Source organism: Falco cherrug, chromosome 12, assembly GCF_023634085.1.
Source record: "Falco cherrug isolate bFalChe1 chromosome 12, bFalChe1.pri, whole genome shotgun sequence".
Lineage (NCBI taxonomy): Eukaryota > Metazoa > Chordata > Aves > Falconiformes > Falconidae > Falco > Falco cherrug.
Window position 1 is genome coordinate 7,058,811 of NC_073708.1, and position 17,447 is coordinate 7,076,257.

The 17,447-nt window shown below is 47.4% G+C and overlaps 1 protein-coding gene across 6 annotated transcripts in view; it reads right to left on the reverse strand.

Moving 5' to 3' along the window:
- ACBD6 (acyl-CoA binding domain containing 6) overlaps positions 1–14,701 on the reverse strand; it is an 87,986-nt gene extending 73,285 nt beyond the window's left edge. For 2 of the 6 annotated variants that reach the window (XM_055724824.1, XM_055724826.1), the window contains exons 1-3: positions 14,265–14,695; positions 7,984–8,048; positions 7,401–7,497 (exon numbers count right to left, since the gene is read on the reverse strand). In XM_055724824.1, coding sequence (XP_055580799.1) covers positions 7,401–7,497; positions 7,984–8,048; positions 14,265–14,465 — 363 coding nt within the window. In that variant the 5' untranslated portion in view covers positions 14,466–14,695. Of the gene's footprint in view, positions 1–7,400; positions 7,498–7,983; positions 8,049–14,264 lie in introns of all 6 variants that reach the window. The other 4 variants (XM_055724821.1, XM_055724825.1, XM_055724823.1 and 1 more) reach the window with 4 other exon arrangements.
- Positions 14,702–17,447: the final 2,746 nt, after the last annotated feature.

Consider the following 17,447-nt stretch of genomic DNA (forward strand, 5'->3'; position numbering starts at 1 on the left):
CAAGGACTAACTTATACAGCTAATAAACTGCCATTTTTCCCAAGTGGATAAAATAAGGTGGGTGACTCTGCCTGTAGTCTTCCACATATGAGTAAGGTGTACACAAACTGTGAGCTTTTGTTAGCCATGCACAGCATAGACTACTCCCTCCCACAGGAAGGCTGCATCCACCACGAACCCCGCTTGCACAGCTGGCAAGAGGCAGCAGGGCAGAAGAATCCCTCTGTGTATTAAGATCTAACCCGCCTCAGGACATACACCAAACTAACACATACTGCAAAACCATTCCCCCAAAACCCCCAACTCTGCGGTTTGCCTAAACCCAGAGAACACTGCAGTCTTACATGCTCCAAGGCCAGAGGCCTGGGGTGGCTCAGTTTCTTGGTTTTGTTCTTAATTTCTAGTCCTTCCTTTTCCGTTAAAAGAGTAATAGTAAAAAAATATAGGCTTGTTGCTTTGTTTTGTTGTGGGTTTTTTGTTTGGGGTTTTTTTGTTTTTTGTTTTGGGGTTTGTTTGTTTTAAGGGGAAGAGCCTGATTAGTTTGTGAATTATCTCAGTAATTTGCTTCTTCCAATCTGGTCATCCATCAAAATAAGAGATTTCAAATTATATGTAGTTCATAGCGCAGTTTGTTTTCTGCATTTTGGTACAATTTTTAGTTCTTAACATTTGGGAGAAAACCAGAAAGTCACACATGAAATTCACTCAGTGTGAACTGACACACAAGGATGTATACACACCCAGAAAGAAACAGGAGCAGCGAGGAGCAAAGACCCCGGGCAGCACTGCTGCGGAGCTCACAGGAGCGCAGCAGGCTGCTCTCCCCAGCGTGCTGCATTAGCGCAGCACAGGAAGGCAAGCTTTAAGGAGCACAGCCATAACTCGATTAGTCCCCACTTTACACGATGCAATTAAATTGCTTTTATACTACAAAAGAAATAAAGTCACTAGTTTCAAAGTTTTTGACCTCGCAGTATAGCAAGCCATAAATTGAGACGTTTACCCAAACTAACTGCATAGCAGGTATGTAAATACGGTGCTGCTGGTGACAGGCAGAGACCCAAACAGGTCTTTTCCTCTCCTGCTCTTCCCATCCCCCTTGTAATCCTGCCCACACCACTCTGCTGCTCTTTCCCAACCCCAAACGGTGGCTGCTTGGACAGATTATCAAGGGAGACATCTGTTTGACTGATAGACAAAACAGGAAAACATGATGGGAGCACTCATTTTATTTAGACACTGCAGTTTCTCTAATGCATTTCTTAATTTCCATCGGCCTGCAGTACTAACCAAGAAATCCACAGATTTCAGCCTGAAACTACTTTTGATTTACCATTCACTACTGTAATTCTAAGAAGTTGACCGAACATAAAACCCGTAAACTGCAAAAGAGCAAAGCTGCTTGCTTCAGACATGAGGCCAGATTCGAGCAATGAGTTCAAATTTAAGAAAAATTAAGGTTTGGATTTCCAAATGCCTGTTTTAACATCATGGGATACACAGTTTGTATTTCAGTCACTACAGAAATTTTAAGTTGCCTTGGAGATCCCACTGAAATACAAGCAGCTCATCAATTTGAATCAATTGTTAAAATATTTCAGTAACACCTAGTGCAACCTACAAAAAGCATACACACAAACCCCACTCCTCTGCAGATCTGGAAATTGTTTCTCCTGCTTTTCACTGTACCCTTGAATTGCAAATTCTCTTTTCCACATTTTAGTTTTAACTTGCTTGTTGCATTTAAATGTGATCGAGAAAGGTTATTTCAACAGAAACAAGTGGGGGGTGTGGGGGTGTGTGAAGCCCACCCCTTTGCGTGGGGGAGCTGGCTACCCACCTTATCAAATATTGCCCCCTGCAGTACCTCCTGCAAAAACACCCACTGGCCACTGGACAAATCCATTTGCTTTATTCCTGCAGGTTTTCCAGCTTACTGGACTGCTCTGAGCCTGCAGCAATAGTGCATTTGCTATTTTATTCACTCTGAAGTTTTCTCTTCCATGAGACTGACTGTCTGTTCCCCAGGGGTCCTCTCCCAGCTGCCCCGAACACGACTGGGTGCTCCCACGCCAGCAGAGCAATAGGTACATTTACCCCTGTTGACTACTTGGTCCAGAGTAGAGAGAAATAAATCCTCCTCTGCTCCAACAAGGCACAGAACAGTACTGGAAAAAACCCAGGCAGCTTTCTCTCCTGCAGCCATCAGCACTGGAATTTCAGACCTTTAACAGCCGAAAGAGATGTTTAGTGAATGTCTACTTTCCTTGAAATCGAGTTGTCTTCCTGATTTGCCTTAGACACATGGCTCTTCAGATTTTCAACTCTCATTACACAGCACAAATCTTACTAAGTGCATTATTGGTGAAGCCCAGTCAAGTCAAAATGCCAATTTTGCTTCTTTTTAATACAGAAATAGAAAAATCATTAAGTCCTCCTGAAAATTTCAGCAGTCAAAACAAATAGAAAGAAGGCCTCTCAGTGTTTGGGGAAGGATGCCACTGAAGTTAGTAGCATGACAAGCTGTTGAGATTGGAACTGGTAAATGTGCAATATAAGAAATAGGAAAAGGAAATATTTAGAATCAAGAGATGCCAAAACTGCAATCAGCAAATGGAAGGCTAAAACTGATGAGCAAGTCTGGATGCTTTTTTTATTATTTATTTTTATTGTTTAAGCTGTGCCATATAACCGTCTTGTTACAAGAAACAATCAATAACAGCTCCTAACCGCCTCACTGCAGCGTTGTGTACACACCTCCACCCACATCCCTTGCGACATGAACTCAGTTGCAGAGATGTGTATAATGCTGCTGAGCAGAAGAGGTGCTGTCCCGGTCCTGCCCCCGGATGGTCACTGCCTGTGGACAAACTCCCATACCAATCCGAGATTTGAAAAATCTGGGTGCTTAAAAGCCAGTGGGGATTTGTGGTATCAAATACAGGACAGATCAGAATTTTAGAGTGCATGGCGGAATGGAAATACAGCCATGGAGACTGTCTCAAAAACTGCAAGTACTAGAAGCACCCAATTATACAGTAGAGACAGCGATGTACACAGGAACAAAGTTATTGCATAAAAATGCAAGACAACCAGCTCGTGAAGGTGAACCTCCCTAAATCACCAAACCCACTGCTGAGACCTCTGGAGAGCACCACAACAGCGGGTACCCCAGAGCCACCACACGAGAGGGGCCAGGGGATGAGCACATGTAGGCAATAAGCTGCAGGTGGCTGGCAGGGAGAGCAGATGAGCATCATTGCCAAACTCACACACACGTCAGCAAAAGCCTCTGAAAGCAACATGTCATTTGCTGCCAGTAAAGCAGGAAGAAGACAGGTGAACGTACAAGCAGCAAAGCAGCTGGGACACTACCCCTCTAAAGGGACCCAAAGCAGTGGGAGGTGTTGACGGCATGAAAGGTTTCTGTTTAAGGATAGAGAATGCAAAAGAACTGCTTCATAAATTATTCCCTGTTCTGGAGGAAGAGTGAATAGACTTGAAGGACAGGTGATGTCTCTGAAATATGCAAATAGAGCTGAGCCAGTCCAAGCAATTACCTTCCCACTGCCTGGAACTTCAGACTGAAATGAATGACTCACAAGAAAGAACAAGAAACAAAAGATGCGCTAAAAGGTAGAAGATGACGAAGGAAGACTGCATCAAGAGGAGAATGGAGACAAGCACGGAAAAGTATAGCCCTGACCTCCTACTAACAGCTCTTCTTGGGAAAAGGAACAAAACAACCTACGACACAAAACACAGTATGACCATGCCAACCCAGGAGGACGTAACTGCAAAGCATCCAGAAAGGCAATTGTGATTATTGGCTCTACACTTCTGGATTCAAGATAAATACAGCAAGGAGATTCCTGCAGCTTTGTGAATGTAAAGACAATGGATCCCACCTCAGTACCCCTTAGGCCATCTGCTACTTTAAAGATTTCCTAACAAGGAAATTGCTAATAATAAATGCAGTATAATTTCTATCCAGGTTTTAGACAAGGCTCTGAAATCAGGTATGACTACCAGACAACCTGCTGTTAGCAAGGGTGAAGAAGAAACTAAACGACATTGGAAATAGCCATGGAGATGAGCCAGCAGATGTGCCTCTCCTGTCAAAAGTGGCATACCAGCTTCGCAGAGCAGAGAACAGCTGTGCGACTGCTTCTCCATGTTCAGTTGTGTCCTAACTACTGTCCTAGCTACTCTGAACTCCATGCAGGAAGCAGCAGGTCAGATCTTGGCTCCTACTGGTGTTCTCATTGCTTCTGAACACAAATTCAGGGTGCTCCTACTGCATCAGAATGTTTTTACTTCTGGGTTTTTTTCCTCCAAAACAAGCAAGGATTACTAAATGATAGCAGTTACAGTCTGATGCTGAAAATGTACTAATACAAGAACTGCAAGGTCAATTTGAAAGAATGAATCAATGAAGAATCAAGAAAAAGAAATTAAAAAGTGGATCTATTTGGACTGCAAAAGAAACACTGCACTTAGTTCCATCCTATTTATTAAGAAAAATACTGACAGCTTGAAAGCTGCAGCAGCAAATCTGCTGCAAAGAAAATCAACCTATGAAAAAGATAAGGTGTTCCTAAGTTTTAAATTTTGCACATTTAGTACTAAAGGATCAAGACTTCTTAAAACCCTTTGCAAAAATATGAAATAGGAGACTGAGGAATATTTAAGATAACACACAAGAACAACTTCAAGGGATGAGATGAACTGCTGAAGATAAAGTATGTAGGTAGTATTGAGAAAGCTTTACAATAGCAAAAGTCATGAAGCTTCACAGTAAGAAATTCAACACCCTTGTACTATAATTACTATTAAAGATTCATAATGATCTGAAAGCCGAACTTTTCAAATTTGTACCAAGCACTTTATACCACTTTTAACCAAATACTAGGAGTATTTCATTCATGATCTACTGAACGTAAGAAAAATTCAAAGGAACCCAGCAGATGAGCATGCAAAGGAGACACAATGACAGTGATGAAGCACCTTGTAATGTACCCACAGATCTTTTCTATAAATCCAATTTGAAATTTGAAGACTAAAATAGCTATTTTATCTCCATCCCCTGCCACATACATCTCCATCATTTTAAGGAACAGAGCTCCCTCTCGTGGCTCCAGAAGGTGGATTTGGTAGGGGGGAAAAAAATTGTAATAACAAAAAATTAACGAGTACAGAGCAACACGAGACAGATCAGAGTGAGAGGACTCCTGATAGTATTTTGGCTGTATAAAAACTGGAATTAAAAGGACGATGTAGTAGGAAGGACAGGTGACTTCTTTTAAAGAAGTGTCACCTGTACTGTAATGCTAACTTTTAAACTACATTCTCAGCTCACGTAACTTCCTCTGCTAGGCCTTTCTGCACCTCAGCATCTTCCTTCCATGTAAAGCACTCAGATCTCTTAACAGGTTTCTCGCTCAGCCATAGGCAAGGCCCAGGAAAAGCAAAGAAGGCAGATCAAGAAACGTGGCACCTGCGCAGCAGCGTAGGGACAGTAACACCCTACAGGCTTTCCTGAGCATTATATTATATTATAGTTCCGTGCGCTGTGACCACAGAGAGGAAAAAAATCATTGGCTTCAAAAAAGCCAAGAAATATATGCATTTTATATGTATATGCATATTGCAATAGTGAGAGAAGCACAGCTATTGAAACACTGCAACATAAACATCTCAACAAAGAAAACCCACATTTCTTTAAACCACTCTAACCTACCTTCCCAGAAACTTTTGTTCAACCTCCAGCACTGCCCTCTTCCTGCAAGCCCACACTTCTTGCACCAACTATTCAAAAAGGGAGGACGAAGCAATACCTAAATGAGCAAACATGCTGGTGCAACAGCATTACCCAGCACGGTCTAGTTTCTGCTGAGTCCTGGGACAGGCTTATGCAAGGACAGCAATGGGAAGAAACATGCTCACACACATTCATTCCTCACCTTAGGGGAAGAGAGGAAGAGCAGTGCTGCAAACCATTCTTTGTTTGCTATATGGCTTCTTTGTTTATTTATTAAAAAAACCTAACAGATTATTCCTCTTCCCTAGCCAACAGCTTTGTAACCCGAAGGTCACGCCTGTGACAATAAGTATTTCTCTGAAGCAAGAAAGTGAAGAGAGTACCCAAAGCTAAAACTTGTCACCATGCACGTCAAATCTTTTTATAAACTGAAGCTCTACCCGTAAAACTTCAGGAAAGCATTAGGTGTTTTGGTTTTTCAGAGGGTTATTTCACTGTTTAATGAATATTTGTGTGTTCCACTTTACACTGCTAGACACTTCCTTCAGTCAGGACTGTACATGGATTCTTTTAAAATTATTTTATTCCTGTATGAGAATTTTAGATTGGACAAGAATTTACACAGCATGCAGCTAGATTTTGCTAACTGTACTGCACAGCACATTGTTAACTGCACCACACAGCATTACAACTATTTTCCCCAAGGGCATTAAAAAGGCTTTCCTCTAAATGACAGTATTTCTTTGCCACAAAAACAGGATCAACGCCATGAAACATGAACTAGTGAAGAAAAAAGAATTACCCTTAAGTCTTCAGAACAGCATCAGAAGACAACTGAGAATCAAATCCTTGATTCGTAGGCTTGTGCTCACACAAGATTTTGCTTCCAAAGCACAGGACCAAAAAAGAATCAGTTTCCTACCGTGTAAAGAAATTATTATGCCTTCAGCATTTTGCTATTAGAGAAATATCTCCACTCCATCTCCAATCAAAGGCAATACTTTTTCTGAAGAGCAATCCTCTTTAAAAAAAATGTACAAAAATCAGTCTATAACCAGGGAGATATCCTCAAAATATTCAATCAAGTAATAAACCTGGTACATGAAAGAGATTAATTAAAATGACAGTACAGTCTCCCTGTAACACACACATACAGGACTTACAAATACACTTGTTATGTTGGAGTACCTAATCATAATCAGATTTGGTAATTTACTGCATCGAAACAAAAAGGAAACATTTTTAGAATTGATCATTCAGTTCATGTCACTTTCATGGAGATTGCTTTCTATTGATCAACATTTAAATAGCAGTTGAAAAGAGAAAGATGAGAAAAGGATAAAAAGTATCTTTACATGCTAAATACAGCATGAACCAATAAAAGCAAAATAAATTAGATCACTATAGCCAAACCAACCCCGTGCATGTGCTCAATGTAATGAAGATAATTACGAAAGAGACGGTTCTTCACGTTTCAGTCATAACAAAAGGGGAGTTTAAAAAATTAATTTAAGACTTTAATCTGCTCAAAATGAAGTTTGCCAAGCAGCAATTAAAATCTGTGTGAAGCTGAACCGTTGTCAGCTTTACAAAGACAAATGCTGGTTTGTTTTCTGAACAATATTTTCATGTTTCCTACCTGTGGATTCCAACTGGGGTCCAGTTTTTTCACTGTAGCAACATACTCCTGCATAGCTTGATGAGGGCTGGTATCTCCCAGGGCTTTCCAAGCCTCCCTAGGAGAGAGAGCAAAACATCAGTGAGCCGCCCGGAGACAGCACAATGCGGTTTTATACTGCCATCAGTGGAACAGATTCATCTAAATACTTTCAGGGGGTGCGAAGCCATTTTTCATTCAGTCTGAAACAGTCAACTTTTCTCTGAAGCCATGAATGGCCCCTGTCAGTGCAGCACTCTGCTGTGAAAGGATATTTCAGGGACCCTGATCCAGCCTGGAACATAGTTTGCACTCACAAAGCAAAGCTGTTCATAAAGCTGTAGCTATTTTCACAAATTTTTTCTTGTATGCAGGCTAATTCTGGATGAACAAGGTAAATACAAGAGTCTGCTATTTCATGTCTGCCTCATGCATAGCAGTAAACATTTCCCTATTAAACAAAGGATTTTAAAGCCAGTTCAGTGGCAGACAGTTAACAGATGAGACAAGGTGCAACAAAAAGTAGACCCAGAAAGCGCTAGGAATTACAAGGATCTCCTCTTACCATTTCTGCTTTCCCTCAAAATCAAAGAAGCTTGGCTTGGGAGTGTTACAGGTGCCAAATTTCACCTAAAAAAAAAAAAGTTTCCTTCTGTTAGAACAAGACAAAGGGAAGGGGACTGGCATAAGGAAATACTGGGTTCTGATGGTTTCAGGGTATTTTGTTCTTGTGCCAGAGGGAAGGTTTTTGAGGGAAAGAACTGTCACAACTGAACCCCATCTTGCCCTCATTTTAGCGCTCTCACAGTTATTAGCGCCTCTGCATCCCTGTGTTTTCTTTGCATGATGCAAGGGAAGCAATTTTGTTAGGCAGCTCATTTCTTTTGCATGCATTAGCCAACAGGGATAACCAGCAAGTGATTTCTCACTTAATGTTATGTTTATTACCCAGCCAAATGCCTCATCCTCCACCAGTATCAAGAAAAATTCTGTTGATTAGGGTTTCTACAGAGATGATTATTCATTAAGGCTGAAATTCACCTGCTTCCACTCAAAGTTCAGTAAACAGAATTTACTTAATTATTTTCAAGGTCCTCTGGAAGGCAAGTGGACAAACCCCGAGCGAAGGAATCCCAAGCAGCTTCTGAATTTGCTCCAAGACATCTGGCTGCATAGAAAGCACCGTGAGCGACAAGTCAAGGCCTGAGTGGCGGAGATGATCCAGCCCATCAGAAGCAAGCCAAAAATTAAAATGTTGGGGGTAGAAATAAGAAACACAAGGAAGCAAGGGAATAAGCCAGAACAGTGGATGGAGATATGGAAAAAAAATTAAAATATCTTACAGCCAGTGTAAAACAGACAGGGTGCCAGTGGGATTCAGGCAGTTTTCCATGGGGTGGTGTACTGATGGGACAAATACAAAGCCCTTTTCTCCCACTGCAGGGAAGTCTAGCAGCCGTATCTCCTCCATAAGCTCACCCCAAAGGGGAGTACAGAGGACTGACAGGCTACGCCTGCCCAGGGCTCCAACTGCACAATCACATTCCTGCAATGAGGCCAGCGCTGACAACTGCCTCAAGAACAGAGCAATTAGCAGGCTGAGATTTAGGTAACATATTTTCTTGAAGTCAGCTCAGCAGAACGTATAAATTAATGTGTCTCTGTCCCTGCCTGGAAGAGCCAGGGAATATGGGTCAGGACCCATCAGATCTGGCTGTTATCAGTGCCCCTTCCTCGTAGAAAATCAAGCCTCTTGCACACAGGTGTCACTGGTAAAATCAATCTAACTGAAACAAAAATATCATTGTGACAGGGAATGAATTTACACAAAACATGGGGGTTGGTTTGTTTGGAGGGGGCAAGGGGAGGTTTTGCCTTTTTTGTTACTTATTTTTAATGAAAGTGCTATATATCCCACAGGGATGATGGATGAAAGACTGCAGAAGCCAGAGCAGAACCACAGCTCCAAATGCAACAGCCCCTGGGAAGCAGTTAGCACAGCACATCCCTGCAACACCAAGCACAGCCGAGAGCAGAGAAAGGCCAGGACAGATGGGGTATTTAAACAGACCCCGCAGGGGGAACACAGGTATGTTCTGGAGGTGGGCAAAGGCTGCCAGCTGAACATTTTGTTAGCCAAGCAAAACTAAACCGCATTCATCAAATGTTTTATGAAATACGCTCAAGTGTTCAGGCAGGTGAAGTGCTTAAATCAACTAACAATTCTTCACCTTAACAGGGTGGGGATTTTATGCTGAGGATGGAATCATTAATCAGGCTTTAAAGAGAGCATGCCCATAGTGAGATATATTTATTAGTTACACTATGTTTTCATTTAAAGTGTTAGAGGATATGAGTGACTGCAACTGAAATTAATTTTCTGTACATCTGTCTCCCAGTGAGCAATTCATTCAAATTAGAAATCTTAGCTGGCCTTTAAAACAACATATCGCATTTCATGAAGAAATAGGAGAAAGGGCTAGCAACAGTTAAGTCCTACAAATCAATCACAATTCATGTAGTGTAAATGTACTCAGAGGTGGATGGGACTACTTGTTTTAAAAAGCAAAACAAACATGGAAATAAAATGTAAATTCATTATCTGTATGGAAAACGCCTGCTTGGCAATTCTTTAGTTCAACATCTAACCTGAAAAAATTGGCCAAGAGGGCTAAAAAAAAAAATCTGTTTTAAGATTAATTTTCCACTGCCATCATCAAAACACGACAGCAGTTTCCTCTCTTTAGATTTGGCATTCAAAGGCTGTTCTAGCGTCGGGAAAGACTGTTAGTAACATCAATAGTAATACAAATCAAGGAACAGTAGTTAAATTTCATCCATCAAGAGGGGAAAAAAGCGCACTTGTGCCCTGTTTGCTTTTTTACAATATATTAAAAAGACGCAGTGGTTTGCTGGAAAGAAGAAGATAAAGGTTTTGGCTTCCCTCTTTTTGCTGCAAGACTCCATAATGCATCAGAAACCAGCCAGGAATCTAAACATGAGAGGGGACCCAAGCCTGACAGCTGAGGAAGGGGAGTTTTAGCTAAACATGCCAGTGCTGGGCAGGGAGGGTGGAACTTTGTGAAGGACTCTTGTCTTCCTGCTGCTTCCCTGGAGGGCCTCAAAAGCTGTTTTTCCTCCCTAACCAGCAGAAAGACAAGAGCCCATGCTAGTATTTCAAGTCAAGAGTTTCTCATTCTGTGTCTGCAAAATAATTACTGATGGTCTTTAGGGGGCTGACTGGTCACTTGATGCTTAGCTCTCCTCACTTACAGCTCACCAACTGCATTAAAAAAAGAAGACTGCCAGAATGCATTAAATACCCTCCTAGTATTGCTTCTGCATGCAGAGTCGCCTGCAGGCATTACACTCATGAATCGTATGTACAGGCAGCTCCAAATGGGAAGTGTCTGTAGGCATCTGCATTTGTGGCGAAAATGGATGAAGCCTTCACCTAGGAGCTGCAGGTCACACCATTCAGAAGAGCACTCACATAAAGAGGTGCTCGGAGATGTGTTAGCACTGCATACCATCCCCACACAACTTCAGCTGCTGGTCCAGACTGCGAGAAGCCCTGAGATTCCCCTTACACATTACTCCACAACTGATCCCTACCCCAGTGGTGGTAGGAAAACTGCTCTTTGCTAATTTTTCAACTAACACATTTATACAGCAGGGAGTTCCAGCCAAATATTCTTATCCGATCATAAATCTTATAAGGTGAATCATATTTGCAGCTTCTCTGTGGAGTACTAACAAGAACAGAACTCACTGCCACGGACAGCAGGACTAAGCTCTAACTGTACACACACCAAGTAAGCTGAATTTCTTTGGCAAGACAGGAATTCCTGCCTGTTCCTGCCCAAAGTTCTGCCCTGTTAACCTGCCCCAACCCATGGGAAAGCCTTGTACTTAACCAACTGAAAGTGGGGCGTAAGGAAGAACAAGCAAACATCAACCACAGAAGGCAAGGGGTCCTGGCCCTGATGACTGAGGGGCTGTATATCCCAGAGGGACAGAGAGTGACGCTGGAAACAACCAAGTCAGCACCATCATGCTATTCCGTGCAACAGGATGTTCTAAAATATTTGAAAGACATCACGCAAAAACGGGATTATATTTTTGAGCCTACACTCAAAGACAGCATAAACTCCATTTTGCCAGCGGCACTGGGTTCCCAGCTTGCCTGCACCTCTCAGCATTTACATAGGCACTGGCACATCCTCCTCTTGGCTTGGCAGTTTTCTCAGTCCTATCACTTTTCTCAGTCCAATCATTTCCAGCAAGTTCTGGCTTCCCTCCCCTCCCTAAATGACAACCACTACATTGGTCTCTGTTACTACTGAACCTCGGATTTTCACATCCTGAACACAACAGGCAAGCACTACCTTCATTTCACTACAACAGACTCAAGACACAGAGGAGTGATTTGCCCAAAGCCACACAAAAAGTAGAGGGAGAAAAAGAAAATCAGTCCCAGTTCAGAGCCCTACCAACTAGTCTGTTCTGGGGCAGAGTCATAAACTCAGCAACATCTTCGAAAAACCTCACTGGAGTTGACAACTAAGCAATTCCCTTATTTTCAAGTCTCTGACACATAAACAAAATCAGAGAGAAAAGTAATAAAATCCTGAAATGGCCTCCAATAAAAGGTAATAAAATTCCAGGAAAATGCCTATATACCCAAACAGTTTGAAATAAATAATATACAGTATTTTAACAGAGAGCTCAGCTGTTACTGTCACCTCTTTTATGATGGTGCTGTATCTTAAATCAAAGCCCTTAGTGACATAAAATACTAAACTGAGGAAAGACAAGGATGCCAAATCAAGGACAGCGGACAGATCTGAGTCAGCACCTTTTGTGCGCTAGCAATACTACTGTCCACCGGAGTAATATATTAGCAGCCCATTATGCATACTGATACAGCTGCTATAATTAAATAGAGAAAACTTGCATTAAGCACCCTCGTTTTGATTTAAAGCACAAAATGCTGCAAAACTCAAAGTTAGTGGAGCGTAATCCTGCAGTAGCTGTGTTAGCAAACTTCTCCCATCTCCACTGCCAGTGCTACCTTCCCAGGCACTCTGTAACAGGGATGGCACCTTTCTGGAAGGCACTGGGCAGCCAAAAGCACAGAAACACAGAGCCAAGCACAGCCTGAAGCCAAGGAGCACAAAGGCACTTGCTGTTGCATCCTGCTTGGCCAGGGACAAGAGGGACAGACGATATGAGGACAGAAGCACCCTGTTCCCCTCAGCTGAAGGCAACTGGAAATCTGTGCGGACACAGTGTTAATTATCAGCTTTTTCTGACTTGTATCAAAACTGTTGCAAAATAGCTTCTCATTTAAATAATTTTCAACATTAAACACCTTGTTGGTCTTACAGAACTACCACCAGGAAACCCTCTGGAGTCTGTGGACAATCATGAGCCGATATTCAAGTAACGCCTTCCTGTTTCCACCTAGGACAGCCACAAAGCATTTGCAACAGAGCAAAAAATAAGAGGTTATTTGCAACAAGTTTCCTGAGAATACAGAGGAAAAAAATACAGAAGAGGAAAAAAACCAACCCCTTCTTTTCATCTCATCCCAGGCATGGCCTTGTTATTTTTCAAAGTTCTCCTAATGTTTTTTTCTACCCTCCTTTTTCTTAAAAGGGGAAGAGAAACTTGGAGACCTGTTTAAGAACTAGAAAAACCTCACATGACCAGTTTGCTTTTAATAAGACTAATGGTCCACAAACCACAGCCTAGGAGCCACCAGCTTAGAGGATAATTAAATATTGCATTAAAAAATTAAAGCCTTTGTAAGTAGCAGGACAAGGGCATTCTATATGGGAGGAAAGTCATGGGGAAGATGTGCACACCCAACTTCAACTATTAATCCAAGCAGGTGGGATTCAGTTTTCAAGTCAAGGCAGCACCTCTTGCCACACACCTGAGTCTTCCAGGTGTAACAATACTCAATTTTTTTTTGTTTCTCCAGGCTAGGCGATTATTACAGTCCTTTGTATCTTAACTGGTGCTTTTTTTTTTTTTTTTTTTTTTTTATGAAACTTCTCCCACAGGCAAAAGCCACACGGTGTATTCCCATAAGATACATCCTACAGCTTGCTCACTCCACAGGGACTGAATGGGAAAAGGAGTCATGTTCAACGTTATAACTAGAACCAACCAGTTTAGTTTCCTAGTGCACTGTAAAGCCCTCCACAGATCTGCACAGGCACGTCCTTCACGTGGTCGCGTGAAAATCCCCAAGACTTGATGCCTGCACCTGGGTCACTGCTGCAGATGCCCGATGCTTGGGGAGGCCAGCGCTGCCATGTGCTACCCACCGCCCCACTGCCACCCTTAACTGGTCCCAGCCACCCATCGCCGAGAGCCCGGGCGAGGCGGCAGTACCCACCAGCCCTGTCATCCCACGAAGAGCCAGCGGCGGTGCCACCAGCACAGCAGCAGCCTGCCACGGCCCACGACCACGGCCCGACCCCCCACACCAACCTGCACCCTACGGCGCAGCCCGCGGGAGCCAGGGCCGAGGGGAGCGGGGCAGCGCGGGGGCTGCCCGCAGCGGGCAGGGGGGAGGCGGCGGGGGCGAGGAGTCCCGCCAGGCCCGGCCGGCCCTCGCCCCCCCCCCCCCCCCCAGCCCCTCACAGAACTTTCCCCGCCCGGCACCTCCCGTTTCGCACAGCCGCCGCGCAGGCCCCGGGCCGCCGGCCCCGGCACAGCCCCGGGCGCGGCCACTCGGGCAGCGGGCCTGCCCCCTCCCCGCCCGCCGCCGGGCCCGCGGGGCGCCCGGGCTCAGACCGCAGTTCGGGCCGGGCCGCCCCGGTGCCGCCTCACCTGCTTGTAGCGGGCGTACAGGTAGAGCAGCTGCTCCTTGCTGGCGGCGGGCAGCAGCGCCGGCAGCCGCTCGGCCGCCTGCTCGAACAGCGCGGCCAGGTCGCGGCCCGCCGCCGCCGGCCCCGTCTCCTCAGACCCCGAGCTCGCCTCGCCGCCGCTCTCGGCCGCCACCGCCGCCGCCGCCAGCGGGGGCGACGCCATGGCGGCCCGCCGCCCGCCCAGGTCCGCCCGCCACGCCGCTCCCCCTCACGCCTCGGTACGCGCGGCCGGGGCTGCCCGCGGGAAACGCGCCCGTGCCCGACAGTTCCGGGCGGCGGCGGGCCCGGGTCAGCGGGCCGGCGGGGGGCGCGTCCCCTCGGCCCGGCCCCGTATCCCCCTCGCCCGCGGCTCCGCTGATGAAACGGAACGGCCTGACAGGGGCTGCCCGCACCCTCATGCTCCGTGGAAGCGCTGGCCGCCGCGACACCGCCCCCCGTCCCCCCGGCGACCCCAAACGCCGCTCCGTGCTCGGCAGGGCCCCGTGACCCCCCGAGGCCCGGCCCGGCGGCCCCGCTCCCGCGGCGGCCAGGAGGGGGTGCCCGGCGCGTCCCCGCCGCCGCTGGAGGGCACTCGCAGGCCGCCCGCGGCTCGGGCCGGCGAGGCGGGGGGAGCCCCCGGCCCCCGGTGGTGGCGGGGGCCGGGTGGCCGCCTGCATCCTCCCGGGATGCGGGTGCCGGGGGCGGCCCGGCTCAGCCCTGCCGGCCGCCCCGGGGGTCCCAGCCAAGTGCCAGCCCAAAGGCGGTTTATATTTAACCCGGTATCTACTTCGGGTGGAAAGTTTCCCCCCCCTCGCCTGGCACAGCTGTCGAGTCCATCTCCCTCCTCCACCTCCAGCCTCAGCAAATGGCGGCCCGGAGGCCCCCGTGGGAGCCCCCGGCCGGGCGCGGTGCCACGCGTGGGGGCTGCCGCGGCGTGAGCCCCTATCACGGGTGGGCACGCTGTGGGAAAGAGCAGCAGGCTGCAAGCCAGACTTTGGACCGGAGTCTTAGGAATCCCCTCACTCACGACAAAGCATGGATGTGCTCCCCCTCTCCCGGTGTGGGGATGAGGATGAAGGTGTGCCATCCTTCGGCCTGGCTGCTCTCGGTCACTTGTCCCAGGTGCTGCGGCCTGCCCTGCGCCATCTCTGGGCAACGCACCCCCGCACCTGCGGGGGGAAACACAGGAGATTCGGCAAAAAGACCTGGGAAGCTGCCTGAATGAAAAGGGGCTGGGGGTGCTGGGCGACCACCGGCCGAACGTGAGCCAGCAGTGTGCCCAGGTGGCCAAGAAGGCCAACAGCATCCTGGCTTGTACCAGAAACAGCGTGGCCAGCAGGAGCGGGGCTGTGACCGGCCCCCCGCACCCGGCACTGGGGAGGCGGCACCTCGAACCCTGGGGTCAGTGTCGGGCCCCTCACGACAAGAGGGACATTGAGGGGCTGGAGCATGTCCAGAGCCGGGCTGGGGAAGGGGCCGGGGCGGGAGGGGGCGGCTGGGGGAGCTGGGGGGGGTTCAGCCTGGAGAGGAGGGGGCTCAGGGGGGACCTGATCGCTCCCTACAGCTGCCTGACAGGAGGGTGTAGCCAGGTGGGGGTCGGTCTCTTCTCCCATTTAACGAGTACCAGGACAACAGAAAACAGCCTCAAGCTGTGCCAGAGCAGGTTTAGATGGGGTATTAGGAAAAATGTCTGCACTGAAAGGGTGGTCAGGCACTGGAACAGGCTGCCCAGGGACGTGGCAGAGTCACCACCCCTGGAGGTATTTGAAAATGTGGTGGTTGGAGACATGGTTTTGTGGTTGACTTGTCAGTCCTGGGTTGACAGTTGGACTTGATGATCTTCAAGGTCTTTTCCAACCAAAAGGACTCTATGACTGTGATTCTAAATAAGCTGGCTTTTATTCTTTTACTCCCTTTACAGCCTCACTGGGTGTGGAAGGTTTTGCGTAGGAGTAAAAAAGCCCCAACACAGCCAGGGCAGCAAGCTGGAGCATCGCTGGAGCACCTGGACACAGCCCTGCAGGGCCATCAAGTACACCATAGCCCTGCACGGAGCAGGAGGGGACCCCTGCATCCCAGCGTCTATGAGAGGGGCAGTGGGGTCTCAGACTCTGCTCAGTACCAGAGCAGAGATGGGCTCAGCTGTGCCAGAGGCAGGAGTGTGCCTGCAAGTGCCCATTCTGCCCAGGGCTGCCTGCTGAGGGGACAGAGTGTGCCCTGTGAGCGGGTCTGTGGCCCCCACAGCCTCCTTGCCTGTGCAGGGGTGATGAAGCCCCAGTTTCAACTGGGAAATGGAGGAAAGGCGGAAACAGCTTGGCTCTGCCACTTGCAAATAAAAAAATAATAGCTTCTCTCCAGTATGTGATTAACACCCAGCCTCATAAACAGACCGCAATATTTACAGCAAACTCATCCTCCCCGCCGCTCTCCACCAAAGCCATTTGGCTCCATCCAGCTGGCTGTGTCACCCTGACCAGCCCCACTCGCCCCGGGAGAGCACCGCCTGGTCCGAGCAGGCTGGCGTTCAGCAAGGGACAGGCAGCCAGGCGGGCTGGCAGGATGAAACCCCCTTTGAATAGCTTGGGAAAAGTACTTGCAGCAAATTAACTGAAGCGCACAGCCTCCACACGCTCTCCAGCTTGTCTCCATGGTGAGAGAGGCCTAACTACCTTGCTGGGTTTCTTTGCTAGAGCACTTACAGCTCCTACTAGATCACTCTCACTTTTTCCTTGCCTTTTCAGAACGACTGCACACAAGGCCTGATCCTTTCTTCCACCCCTTTGCTTTGGCAGGCGTGGGAGCAGGCTTGATGCAAGGCACCATGGAGGTTCTAGGAGCCTGGTGTGGAAACACTGAGGATGGGGGTGCTAGGCTCAGACATGCTGTGCCTGCTCTGCAGGGTGATGCTTATTTAGTTGCTGGTCCCCAGCAGCCTGGGAGAGGGCAGGACCAGGGCTCAGTGGACGCCACTGCTGATGCCCTCGTGCCAGATGCACTAACCACCCCCTGCAAACTTGAAGTGGCACAGGGCTGCGAGTGCCCCAGTCATCCCAGTATGAGCCAGGCCAAATTCAGCCCATTCTCCCAGTCCCTGGCTGCAGAGTGCACAAACCCGGAAGCATTACGGGCACCAAGGGGTAAAGAAAATCATGCAGGGCCCTTGCAC